We start from the raw sequence: 13,384 nt of genomic DNA, 5'->3' as shown, positions 1-13,384 counted from the left end.
TCCAAAGATGGGATGCTGACAACACACAGGACACGTAATTGGAACACTAGAGACATAGATACGAACCCATAATAAATCCATTACACACAAACATTAATGAGGATTAGAAATAATAATTTGAATTATTAGTATCACTGTAACTGAATTAAGGGTAATTATTTGTTGTATTTGCTACATTTGTATGCTACTGGAGCACTGCCTGGACTAATAATAATTCTAGCTCTTGGCTCTGCCTATGAAGCATATTCCCCTTTTTGCTTGTAACAAAATTGTGTAAGTGTGTAATATTTTTGGGGGAGGAGGGGGGAAGGTAGGAATCAAAGTCAAAAACCACCCTCCACACCCCCCACCAAAAAGCACTCTAAGGACAAGAAAGCATTGTGACCTTGACACCAAAACCCGTTGCAAAAACTTCAATGCAAACTGAATGGATTCAAAACTGTCATTTTGGAAAAACTGAGTATATCCAAAACATCCAAAGATTTCTGTTCAGTCCATTAAATTGTGGTGAGTGGTTATTTTCTAGTTCCCTCTGAGAAGACAAAAATTGTGTTAATCACCTTCTTTTCAGTCTGCTCTGTTTCCCCTCATACTGTGGTACAAATCAAGATCATTACAGCTTATTCCTCTAACTTAAACAAATGGCAAAGGGAAAAAAGATGATGGATGGTGATACAGAAGAAACCCACTTTCCCTCTAATCTAGTTTCCCTCATTCAGAATGGAAAATTAACCTAATGGAAGATGACCATGTCTGGGTAAGTGGCCAGAAGTGGGCTTTTGTTACTGACCTTAGAATTAAATCCTTTGCTTTTTCTGAAATGGGCACCTCTGGAGGAAATACCAATGTTTCTTTCCAGTTCATAACTTTCCTGTAAGTCTCTTGGGGCGTTTCTGAGCAGAAAGGTGGATACCCTGTACAGACAAATGGAAATATTAACAAGCTTTTTCCCAGAAGAGGAAAGTGACCTGGGCCTCTGGTTTTGCCACTAGGGTTCCCAAATCTAACTGGTAGCACCAGCCGAAAGTTCTCTCTTTTGTCATGCAGCATTAAAGGCTATTTTATTACTTCCAATAATGAGACTGAACTGCAAACACATGTAAGAGTGAACTCACTGAAACAGCCGAGGCATCACCTCTTGTTGTCTTTTTGGAAAGGAGGAAGGACTTAAAGGTTTTCTGGAAGCTGAATTTGGGGCTTACTTCAGGTAGAACAATGAAATTCTGGAAACTCTACTATGCAGGGGATCAGACTCAGTGAATTAATGAACCCTCTACCTCTGAACCTTTTGAATAATTCTCAAGTTGGGGTCTTTCACATACCTATTAGCATTTCATACATAATCACTCCTAAAGACCACCAGTCACACAGCTTGTTGTACCCAGTTTGCATAAATACTTCTGGTGCAATATAGTCTGGAGTTCCAACAGTAGAATATGCCTGGAAAGAAAGAATAAACTCTTTAGAAGATAAAGACTATGTTTTCACACTTTGCAAACCCTTTTCCTGGGGATATACATATAGGAGCATGTTATTTGGATGGACAAGAATTCCTAACTTGAGAATTCATACTATCTAAAATCCTAAGAACATTATTCTTTTACATGAGTAACCATAGAGAACCTTGAAAGTAAATGGAAATCATCCTCCTAAAAGTGATGAAGTAATGTAATATTCCCACTGCAATATCAGTGGGTCATCTTAGCTGAAGATTCAGGTATCCACCAAAATACACAAGAAGTTCTATAGTTGGCTTTAAAGAGGAAAGAAAAGAAAAAGAAAAGAAGGAATAACCAGTGGTAGATTCCCATGTGTGACACTGGTGATAAATAGCTGTTGGATGTACTACCTTGTCTTTATTGCAGAATTAATTTGTGCTATTTCTGGGCCCAGGCTCCATCCTTTTAACCTTTTAAAAGCCTGTATGATTCTGGCTAACAACTAGACCTTGAGCTATTTGGGAATTTCTCTCCACCAATGGAAATTTTTGCGCAGGATGGTGGGGTAAAGAAAAAAAAAAACAAACAAAAAAGGTTTTACTTTCATTTTCTGAGAAGAAACAAAACATTTTATTAAACAGAGCCGAGATGTTCAGTTTTGCACCAATGGAAAGCCAAGAATATGGCTCCTTTTAAAACACTGTTTATAAAAGTTGTCATATTGCCCTTTTATTCTTTCTGTTGGGCTGCCTCGTGATTAACCTAGCTTCATCAGAAAGTTCTACCACATCAGTCATAACTGACATGTAGATGTAGTCTTTTCAGGGATTAACTCCAAGCAGGAGTAAGGGCTTGAAATACAGTCCCTATGAGGCAGCGTGATTGCAATTTAATCACGCTATGTCTCATAAGGCAAGGAAAAACAACCAAAAGCTTCTTGGGAATCCTGCAGCACGTCACTTTTAAACCAGAGGGTACAAAGTAAAAGGTTCCAAAATTTGAAAACTGCGGGTTCTGCAACTGCTATTTGGTGAAAATCACAAGCAGGGCTGAAATTCTGAAGTCCCACGGCTGACAGATACTTACTTTTGATTCAGTTAATGCAACTACTCCCTTTTATTACTTGACCACTCTTTATTATAAATGCAGGCTGCAGCCCTCTACTGCCAATACCCTCCACTGCCTTTGAATCACATTCCCATTCAGCACAAGGACAAACAAATTTTCCCCATGATTCTCTGAAGAAGAACCACACAGCTCTGCATCTTCTTGCAACACTGAACTGCAGGAGCTCATACACAGTGTCAGTACCACATCAGTCTAGGAGACAAACTCAAAATCCAGCTTTTCTAAGTGCTTACTGACACCTGAGGTTAGTTAGTTCAGATGTTTATAAGGGAAACAAAGGCACAGAGAAGAGCAGGGTCTTGCTAATCACAGATCTGAAATCAGATGAAGCAACCCTGATCCTAGAGCTATTCCACAACTGGAATCACTAGACCATCTTCTTTTGAGTTATTTTCAATTTTGGGAGCTTGAAGAGAACAACATCTGTAACAGATAAGGGCCTTTCAGTTTTTAAAGAAACAGTAGCATTAATGCAGAGCTCTTATTTAACATTTTCTGTAAACAGTTTAAAAGGAAAAAAAAAATACATAATTTTAATAACTCACCAGCTGTCGCCTGTTCTTCTTCCATGTTTCTGCTTTTCTCTTTGAGTTCATGTTCTGAAATGCTAATTTATAAAGTAGTTATTAGGTAATAAATGCATTTGTGAGAATTAAAAGAAAATATACAACCGTTCTGATTTCAAAGAATGACTATTTTGTATCTTTAGAATGCTTTAGTCTAGAAACAAATACTGTTGTAACTGGAGATGGGAAAATAGTAACAACTACTGTCCAATTTGCAGCTGAAACTCATCTAAGTAGGATACAGTAGTAATTCTAAATTAGAACTTGCTGAAAGTTTTACACATTGATCTGGGATAAGCAGCGCTTATTGTTGCAGCTGGCAATACATATTCAGATGCAGGCAATGGTATTTTTAAGCAACAAGTGAAGAATTCAGGAACTGCAGAGGAGTTTTGCATTTATAGAATAACACACTAATGTGGCTGTGCCACCAAGGCATGCTGATGAACAACTTTACTATTAGAAAAAGCTTAATGAGAGTGTCGCTGACTTCAGTAAGCTGGCACAGGAAACCCATGTCCCTTCCGAAATAGCACTTCTCCGAGTTCCTAACACTGTTCTGAAAAATACATTAAAATACAGACACATTACCTGTATTTGTATCTGTGTATGGATGTGCAAAAATACATCAACACTGCAGAAATTATGATTTTTCCTGTGAAATGCTTCCCTGTCCGAGGGAACATGCATTTCCAGTTTTTCAATTAAATACAATCAGCCTGAGCAATCTTGCTTATCCCAGTAGACAGAAGTTAGAATGTGGCATAGCCACAGCTCAGAACTATTTAAATGTTTAACTAGGACACTGTCTACTTACAGAAGTCACTTGGCGGGTTGTGTGTGAGGTTCCTGTAGAACTCTGTTCTGTGAGCTTTTTTTAAACCTGTGCATAGTCCAAAATCAGACAGTTTTACATGTCCCTAAAACAAGAAAAAGAAAGAGATAGATAGACAGATCAGAGAAGATGAAAACATAGTTTAGAAAGGTAGTGCTTGAAAGTTTTAATAACTGCATATGCCTTCTCAGGCCATGATGGACTTGCACAGGACTATCTAACCCAGGACAACCAGGCAAATAATGACTGAATCTTGGTGTATTTGAGAGTGTGTTTCCTCTCAAACAGCTTATTGCCCCCTGGGAACAGTTGTAACTACAATGCTGCAAGAACTGAGAGAAGCTAGTTTGCCTGATTTTGTTTTGAGCTGGATACCACTGAGACTGCAAAAGCCTTCAGGACAAAATTCCTTTGTTTTGCTTTGATGGCAACCTGGCTTTAATCAGATTTCCAGACATCAGTGCTAGATAGTCTACAGACTTGTATATGATGCTTACTAGATGCATTTAATGGCTTGCTATAGTTAGGCTAACAGACAGTCTTGCCTTCACTGGCAAGTAGGTAATAAAACAAGTAAGGTAACTGCAGGAATTGAACTGGTTATCTAATATTGTCTGAATGTTTCATGCTTTCATTCATCTTGAAGTAACCGAGGTTATTAGTTTTTAATGTGTATGACTATAGAATCAGATTTGTTTAGGCTGGAAAAGATCTTTAATATCGATTACAACTGTTAACCTAGCACTGCCAAGCCCACTGCTAAACCATGTCCCTATGAATATGGGCATCTGAGCATCTTAAGTGGGTCTAGTCTTGCCTTACAAGGGTTAGAAAGCTTTTCAATTAAAGCCAAGGGCGGTTTTACTTCAAGTATATAAGTGTTCTACAAGGAAAAGACAGAGACCACTTTCTGCCTTTACTCCAGCTAGTTTAGATCACTGGTGTGGCACTACTGGTTCCCACTGATTAGCACGGCTATAAATGGCATTATCTGTTTAAAGCATAGGCAGTTTATATGCACATTACATGCCTTAGCATCCAGCAGGAGGTTATCTGGTTTAATATCTCTGTGGATGAATCCCAGCTGGTGAATAGCATCTATGGCCAACACAGTTTCGGAAATGTAAAACTGTGTCTCCTCTTCTGATAAGGTGTCTTTCTTCATTAGTAAGGTCATCATGTCACCTAATCAAAGAGATGAAAATTCAGCTTAGAAATCAGAACATTTTAATCACAAGACTAATTCCAAATGAAACCCCAGTAGAATCCAAATTTAACCTTGCAACTGGCCTTATAGCTACTAATTATAAAGCTATTACTGCAAGGACCTACAAACCCAACATACTTTTTTAGTAAACTGAATGTAAACCTGTTGAAAATCCTAAATAGGAATAGCCCAGGATGTGAATTTTAACACATAATGCATATTTTGTGCAAATAAACTGTTTAAACAAGAGTTTTTATTGTTGTTTTTACTGTTACTAGCTTCAGCAGTAAAAAGCAGAACATTGGATTAGAATAATTATTTAATCCAAGTCTACTTTAACACCACTTTATAACTTTCTTCCTTCCCCTAAAACTCAGGCATGGTCACATTACTGGGACTTGATTTAAAACAGCATTAAAATTTTTATCACCACAAATTTTACAGCATGTTTGTTTCTAACATTTTACAAAGCTGACAACAAGAGCTAAGAAAAAAGTACTCGTAATCACCTAATGCCCCAACATGCAGCTTACCTCCAGGCAAGAACTCCATGATCAGGTAAAGATTTCTTTTATCCTGAAAGCTGTAAAACATTTTCACCACCCAGGCTCCATCTGCTTCAACCAAAATATCTCTTTCTGCTCGGATATGGGCCACCTAAAATTTAAAAGAAAAAAAAATGTTATTAAAGGACAATTTAAATATTTCAAAGAGAAACACTATATTATTGCCTAGTCTTACAATATATTGCCATGATCTTTAGGAAAGAAACTATTTTTCATGCTCTCTTCATAGTTTCATACTAGATCCTACAAAGTCCTCCCAAAATACCCACCAGGAACCCACAGAAGTTAACTCAATGTCGAAAAAGACCTGTTCACTCAACTTTGCAGAAGCAGTCTCTAGAAACACAAAACATAGCTTGTTAAGCTGGTTTTGTTTGTTTGGAAAGAACTGACAAAGGTGGTAGAAAAGTGCAATTCCCATTTTTTACTATACCTAAAATGAAACAGAAACATTAAATAGAAGTCACAAAGCTGACCCTCAGAGCTTTATAAGTGTCCTGGGTTCAGCAGCAGCAGTCATTTTTCCCCTTCTTGGTAGCTGGTGCAGTGCTGTGTTTTGACTTTCAGCCTGGGAACAGAGCTGATAACAATGATGTTTTGGTTTGGCCAAGGACTTTGTGAGCCTCATGCTCTGCCAGAGAGGAGGGGAAGCCAGGAGGAAGCAGAGACAGGACACCTGACCCAAGCTAGCCAAAGAGGTATTCCATACCACAGCACGTCATGCCCAGGATGTAACTGAGAGTTACCTGGAAGAGCTAGTGGACTGCAGGGTTGGACTAGGTATTGGTCGGTGCTTGGTCAGGCTGGGGGGGTGAGTTATCAGTCAGCTGGTGGTGAGGTGTTGTATTCTCTTCCCTTGCTATTTCCTTTATCATTATTATTATTGGTGGTAGCAGTAGTGATTTGTGTTATACCTTAGGTACTAAACTGTTCTTATCTCAACCCGTGGGAGTTGCATTCTTTTCAGTTCTCCTCTCCGTTTCTCCAGGCATAGGGGGAGGGCAAGAAGGGGGGGAGTGAGTGAACGAGCTGTCTGGTTGGGTTTAAACCACGACAATAAGGTACATGTAGTGTCCCTGATGCAAGCTTAGACAAAAATTCCATTTGCAAATACTGATAAAGTTATTAGAAAAGGCCAGAGCTGGTCTTAAAGAATTCAAGAACCAAGAGGTAAATGGTAAATACATTATGATTGCTGTCACAAGTTACCAGATTTCTCATATACATATACAAAGAAACAAATTGCTAACAGCAACTTCTATGCTGCCATTATTGCTAATAGCAACTTCTATGCTATATCTCAGTTTAAACTTGGCAAGACAAGCATTGGGAATTCTCCTCTACGAAGAGTGACAGTGTCTAATTATTTCCTGCAAAACCCAATTCCTTCATTGCTGTGAAGAAAGAAATGCCTGACTTACAGTGAACTACTGTCTAGTTCCCAAATTACCATTGTACAAGCTGATGATGGTGCATGTACCCCTTCCAGATGATACACAGGGACTGCTCCTATGCACATGCTCCTTTTGCATAGCAAACCTTATTTAAACTGCATGGCATGTGCCTTGGCCAAGTGGGAAAAGGGCTGGGATGAGTTTCAGCCCACAGATGACGGGAGGTAGCAATGAGCTCAGTGGCCAGTGCTGAAGCAGTGCAAAAATGGTAAAAGTCTTGGGCTATGTAAGCAGGGGCAAAGTGAAGAAAAGATGGAGCCATTCCTCCAAGTGAGGTGTGTGAAGCTGGTCCAGAACTCATATAGCTACCACTGCTGCTGATGGGCAAGGGAGGTTCAGAATATATGACATTACTCAGGCTATTCCAGCCCCAGCTGAAGCCCTGGGGGAAAAGAACCCCAAACACAGAGGGCTGTTACTCCATGAATTCACTGGGAACTACTAATAGAGATTGGAGGAGGATGGTGTGTTTCACTAGAATGTACCCTCATACTTCAGGAAAATGAAAGACATGCATGGGAAAATACTTCTTAACAGCTCTAAGATTTTCATTATTCACACCCCAGAAAACACCTTCTGTAGAGAAAATACGTACTACTATTCCAGCTTCAAGGGCTGTCTTCTGCATCTCTTTCCCAATTCTACTGGCCAGGAGCATCTTTACATGTACGTGTTCTTTCCACAGGGTTTCACAGAGCACTGGGTTCTCTCTCTGTAGTAGGCACTCCAACTTTGATTTATCTAGCTCTATTCTCATCAGAAAATATTTCTTTCCACCCTCCACTCCTCAATGTGGCTATAAAATACAATATTAAAACCTTGCTTAAAAACCAGCCAGGATATCTCCCAATGCTATCAGGCTTGAAAAAAAGTTAATAATAATAATAAAAAAAATCTTAATCTTCTTGCATTTGTGTCTTGTGTTGCTTTCCGCTGAACAAACCAGGCAATGAAAATTATACCAGAGAAACACTCTTCAGGGAAGATTTCCATCACAAATGAAATGGAGAGTCAGAGCTCAGCCTCCTTGTCACATCAGGTTACAAAACCAGGACAGGGCTTTGACCAGAGGGCCACACACATCCTGGCTGCTGTGCAGAACATGCTGCTCCTCTAGTCCCCTACATTCAGCACATGGGCATGAGGAGACAAAACGTCTGTGCCAGGAAAAAAAAAAAAAAAAAAAGAAGTACCACTGCTGGGAAATGTAATACAAGAGCAAATGATGAGCAAGGTTTGGACTTGGGTTTAATAAGGAAAAAACCTCTCTTATCTGCCCTTATGCTTGAGACATCTGCTCTTGATTTGCTTGCTTTGAGGTGCCGAAGTACTTGCCGTGTCCTACCAGGAATTTGGAGTGTATTAACTAAAAAGTAAAAGCAAAAACCAAACCAAACTAACAAAACCAAAGCAAAACAACACAAGACCCAGCTAAAAAGGAAAACAAAGCCACTGAACAGTGGGATATCTGTTGGTATCTAACCTTCAAAAGAAAATGTCAAATACTCTCAGTTTACACTTTGGCACAATATTACTTTTCAAGAAGCATTTTCCTTGAACTGCAGTTTTACATATTACTATAAGGTCTGTGCTGATAAAGGGAGGAAAAGCAAAATCAAAACCCAACCCAACTTTGTTTCTATTCAAAACAGACTGCAAATAAAACGTATTTAAAAATGTTGTTACATGACCTTATTTCCTAACTTCTGCTTATTCTTTTGTACTGTGCTAGCAGCTCCATAGATGCTTTGGGCTGCTATACCATTATTGGGGCTTTCAAAGTGGAAAATATGACCAAATAGGATCTGCACAAAGAACATCAGCGATCTTCTAGAGAGCATAAGTTTGAACTCAAAGGGACTTATACAACACAAACCTGCTCTTTCTCCAGCATATCTGCTTTTCTTAGTATCTTCATTGCATAAATATGACCTGTATCCTTCTTCTGAACGAGGCGCACCTATAATGAGAAATACAACCCAATCAATCGTTTATACATCAGAACTTAGACCTCAGCATGGAATCTACTGGAAAGCTCAAAGTTGCTGAGCATGGAAAAGTTCTTTTGTTAAACATTTAAAAACACATGGAAAAAAGAAATATTTCTACACCACATATACTACTGATGAACAGACAGTTTGAAGTAGCTATTGTTTTAGGAAAACTTAGCAAGTACCATAAATTCCAGGCAGCTGTGAGATTGTGCATACTAAAATTCAGGAGCAGATATAATGTGATGTGACACAAGGCAGGAATAATGTTTACCAAGAGGAGTTGTGCAACAGCAAATCACAGAATAGAATCATAGGGGTCCACATGGGCAACATCAGTTTGGGAAGTTGTGGAAAACCTCCCAGGGCTTTCCAGGGGCCTTGAGAAATGCAAGTAATTCATTACTTATCACACTTGCACAATTATTCAAATAGCTGTTCTTCTGCAATAAAACTCCCCAAGTGGAACGTTTTATTCTGTAATTAAAATGTTTCATTTTAATGTTCAATATAATTATGTCACGTTCAAGCAAAAATGCCACAAACCTCCCCAAATGCTCCTCTTCCTATAACTTTCAAAGACTCAAAGTCATCCAAGCCAAGTCTGGTCCTCTTCAGTCGCAGAAATTCTGTTTCTTTGCGAGCATGTTGTGACCTACGCAGTTTTTTCTAGGGGGACACACGGATAGAAGTTTGTAAGTCATTTAACAGTAGAAAATCCAGATATAGACTTTCCCTTCCTGTGAAATATTTCTCTGTAATCCTAATGGAAAAGAGAAATGCAAAAAGGAGAAGCCTTTTTGAATCTACTCAGCTCTCGTGAGACCTCACTTGGAGTATTGTGTGCAGTTCTGGTGTCCTCAACATAAAAAGGACATGGAACTGTTGGAACAAGTCCAGAGAAGGGCCACGAAGATCATCAGGGGACTGGAGCACCTCCCATATGAAGACAGGCTAAGAAACTTGGGGCTGTTTAGCCTGGAGACAAGAAGGCTGTGTGGAGACCTCATAGCAGCCTTCCAGTACCTGAAGGGGGCCTATAGTGATGCTGGGGAGGGACTCTTCATTAGCGACTGCACTGATAGGACAAGGGGTAACAGGTTAAAACTTAAACAGGGGAAGTTTAGACTGGATACAAGGAAGAAGTTCTTTACTATAAGGGTGGTGAGCCACTGGAATGGGTTGTCCAGGGAAGTTGTAAATGCTCCATCCCTGGCGGTGCTCAAGGCCAGGCTGGACAGAGCCTTGGGTGACATGGTTTAGTGTGAGGTGTCCCTGCCCATGGCAGGTGGGTTGGAACTAGATGATCTTAAGGTCCTTTCCAACCCTAACAATTCTATGATTCTATGATTCTAATTTCTACAAGTATGACCCATAAGCAGGGTTTTCAATACAGAGGCCCAGGTTCACTTTTCTGGGGAGGTCATTTTATTATTTTTAATACTTAGATGTAAATAAATGGTAATTAAAAATAATGAAGAAAAAAAAAATCATACTGGTTCAAACAAAGTGCATCAGTCCAAAGGCCAAAGTCGCTGCCTGAGACAGGGACTCTCGGTTTTGGGCATCTGAAGGATCAATAAAAGCTGAAACGTACCCCCCCACCGAAAAGAATGGGTGCAAAAAAGACAGGCAGTAAGAAGCCTGACAGGCAGTAGAGATGCAACTTACACTCTCTGCAGCAAAATCCATTTGGTTTATGGCAGGCAAACACTTGCATTTGAAAGAAAAACCTGTCCAATCCTGCCATATATTTTGTTCTATAAAAATGTCAATGAGATTCAGCCTGAGAGGAGACAAACACCAATCAATGCTCCCAAAGATGCAGGGAGAATCTCAGACCCTTAACGAGATCCATCAATCAGGCACCTACCTGCCACATTTTGTACTAGGGTGACAGCACCATTTAAAACCACAAGATGGCAATACACACTCACGCTCGCCTTTCCCTCTTCCTAGAAGTTAGGGCAGCCACACCTCAGAAATAACCGAGGCACTGTTCCGACTTATTTCCCTGACAACCCTTGAAGGCAGTACAGACACCCATGATTTGATGGACCTCAGAAAAGCAACTGACTGACCAAAGTTCTGAGAGATGCCAACCGAACACAGATCCCTCCTTATCTGTATCTAAATGGAGCAAGGGTTTACCCATTTACTGTTTAAATGAAGAAAAAATGGTTCAGCATTTTGCATTCTATCCACTTCTAAGCACATCTCACTGCTTTTTCTTCCCAAACAGAATGGCAAACAAGTTTAATTTTTGAAAAGCATGCAATATACTTGCTGTGGCCACATGCCTCATAAGGACTAAGGGTGGCATACAAAGTATCATTCAAGTATATTCACAGCTTCCCTAATAAACAATTATTTATAGGGGCAACATTCATTTACAGAATAAAACATACTGTCATGCTAGCTAATGTTTCTGTCAGCTTCTCAAATGCCAATTTCAAGTAGGGAAACAAAAGCAAAGCAGTCTCTTCAGAGGTTACTTAAGTAGTATTTACCTCCTCATCTGCGAGACCTTCCTCTTCCATAGCCACTTCTAGCTTCTTCTGCCTGAGAAGGGGAAAAACAGAGATTGCTTTTTTAAATATTAATGAAAAACAAATGGAACACTACAGCAAGACAACTCTTTTACTTCACATATTCCAGATACCAAAGAATTTGCATCAAATGGAAATTCGAAGACTTATTGGCCTCTCCTCCCATTTATTCATTTGTGATCAAAGCTGTTAAAAATGCATAAGCAAATTCAAGCAAGTACTTAAGTATTTGCACAATTAGGCATTCAAAGTCCAAACATACAATCACTCTACTGATTTGTACTTCTTCATATAACCTTGTTGAAGCAAAGCTGGTTTCACCAATTTGGGTAACCAATCAGAATAAACACTTCTTTTTTCCCCACCGTTTCTATCTCAGCTCTACCTCCAACACCTCAGCCAGCTCCAGCTTTCACCACTATCCCCCACCCCAGCCTTGCTGACCTCTCTCTGCTCACACATCTGGTCCTGCTCCCCTTACTCTTGGGCCAACTAACTCTACCCCCCCAGGGTCATCATCACCCAGTGTCCTGCCCAGGCCAGGGCTCACTGGTCCTGGGGCTCATCCAGCTGGTGCCATGCCAGGCTGGGAGGATGAGTGGTAAGTGAAGCCTGAGGGTTACCCTACAGATGTCAGGGGGTCAGCATGTGGCGATACACATTCATAGAATGGTTTGGGTTAGAAGGGACATTAAAGATCATCCAGTTCAAATCCCCTGCCATGGGCAGGGACACCTTCCACTAAATCAGGTTGCTCAAAGCTCCATCCAACCTCTCCTTGAACATGCCAGGGATGGGGCAGCCACAGCTTCTCTGGGCAACTTGTTCCAGTGTCTCACTACCCTCACATGTCTACTGGACCCCTCTTTTTCTACCCATGGCATACTTCTTTATGACTCTCTGGGTGCAGGTTTCAGAATGTTCATCACCCACTAGCAGCAGCAAAGAGTTTGAAGGCTCGCTACTGGTGTCTTTCTGCACTCTGGGAAGTACAGCAGGATCCCCTAAATTAAAGGCCCTCAGCAGACACTATTCTCCTAACTAGAAGCAACTCAATTACGTGGGATAATGACTAAATATGATGAAGAGAGAAACCCTGCTGCTCAGCTGAAAACCCCTCAATTAAAAACATATTACCAGGGGAATGATAATTTCACATGCTGATGACAATTTGAAATACAACATTCATTATCATCAAATACTGGTGTGTTGACACTTAATTCAAGTAGCACTTCACCACATCAGAGGCAGAATTGGGCACAGATGAGAAAAATTAAAGTGGAGATGACCAACACATACTCCCACAGAGTACCAGTTAGCACCACCCAAGAACAATTTAGAGGTGGGAACTGCATTATCCCCAGAATTCTTCCTGCCTACCCAAGAGCCTCTCAAACCCTCCATTACCAACCCTATGCTCTTTACTGTCCCTTATTTCCACTCCAGGCCACCCCCAACTCCCTGCCTCCTTTCCTTACCCCATCACTCCTGTCAGTCCTTATCCCCACCTCCTGTAACCCTTCTGCAGGGTTTGGGAGTCTTGGCATGAGCCCCATGCTGCAGAGCATGAATAGACACCACAAACCCAAGTTACCATCCATCAGCAGCTCTGCAGCATCTGCCTCTGTAGAGTTTTAAGAATTGGAGAT

General features: G+C 40.4%; 1 protein-coding gene across 1 annotated transcript in view; it reads right to left on the bottom strand.

The window, feature by feature from the left end:
* The window catches only part of STK38L (serine/threonine kinase 38 like), a 49,029-nt gene that overhangs the window by 6,164 nt on the left and 29,481 nt on the right, over window positions 1–13,384 (bottom strand). The window contains exons 3-11 of the mRNA XM_062634859.1: window positions 11,697–11,748; window positions 9,733–9,855; window positions 9,072–9,155; window positions 5,709–5,832; window positions 4,999–5,153; window positions 3,951–4,053; window positions 3,113–3,174; window positions 1,323–1,440; window positions 791–914 (exon numbers count right to left, since the gene is read on the bottom strand). Of these exons, the coding sequence (XP_062490843.1) occupies window positions 791–914; window positions 1,323–1,440; window positions 3,113–3,174; window positions 3,951–4,053; window positions 4,999–5,153; window positions 5,709–5,832; window positions 9,072–9,155; window positions 9,733–9,855; window positions 11,697–11,748 (945 nt within the window). The remainder of the gene's footprint in view (window positions 1–790; window positions 915–1,322; window positions 1,441–3,112; window positions 3,175–3,950; window positions 4,054–4,998; window positions 5,154–5,708; window positions 5,833–9,071; window positions 9,156–9,732; window positions 9,856–11,696; window positions 11,749–13,384) is intronic.

This window comes from Pezoporus occidentalis, unplaced genomic scaffold (genome assembly GCF_034315485.1).
Source record: "Pezoporus occidentalis ecotype Australia unplaced genomic scaffold, CSIRO_AGI_Poc_V1 ctg44, whole genome shotgun sequence".
NCBI lineage: Eukaryota > Metazoa > Chordata > Aves > Psittaciformes > Psittacidae > Pezoporus > Pezoporus occidentalis.
This window is presented reverse-complemented; position numbering and strand designations above follow the sequence as displayed.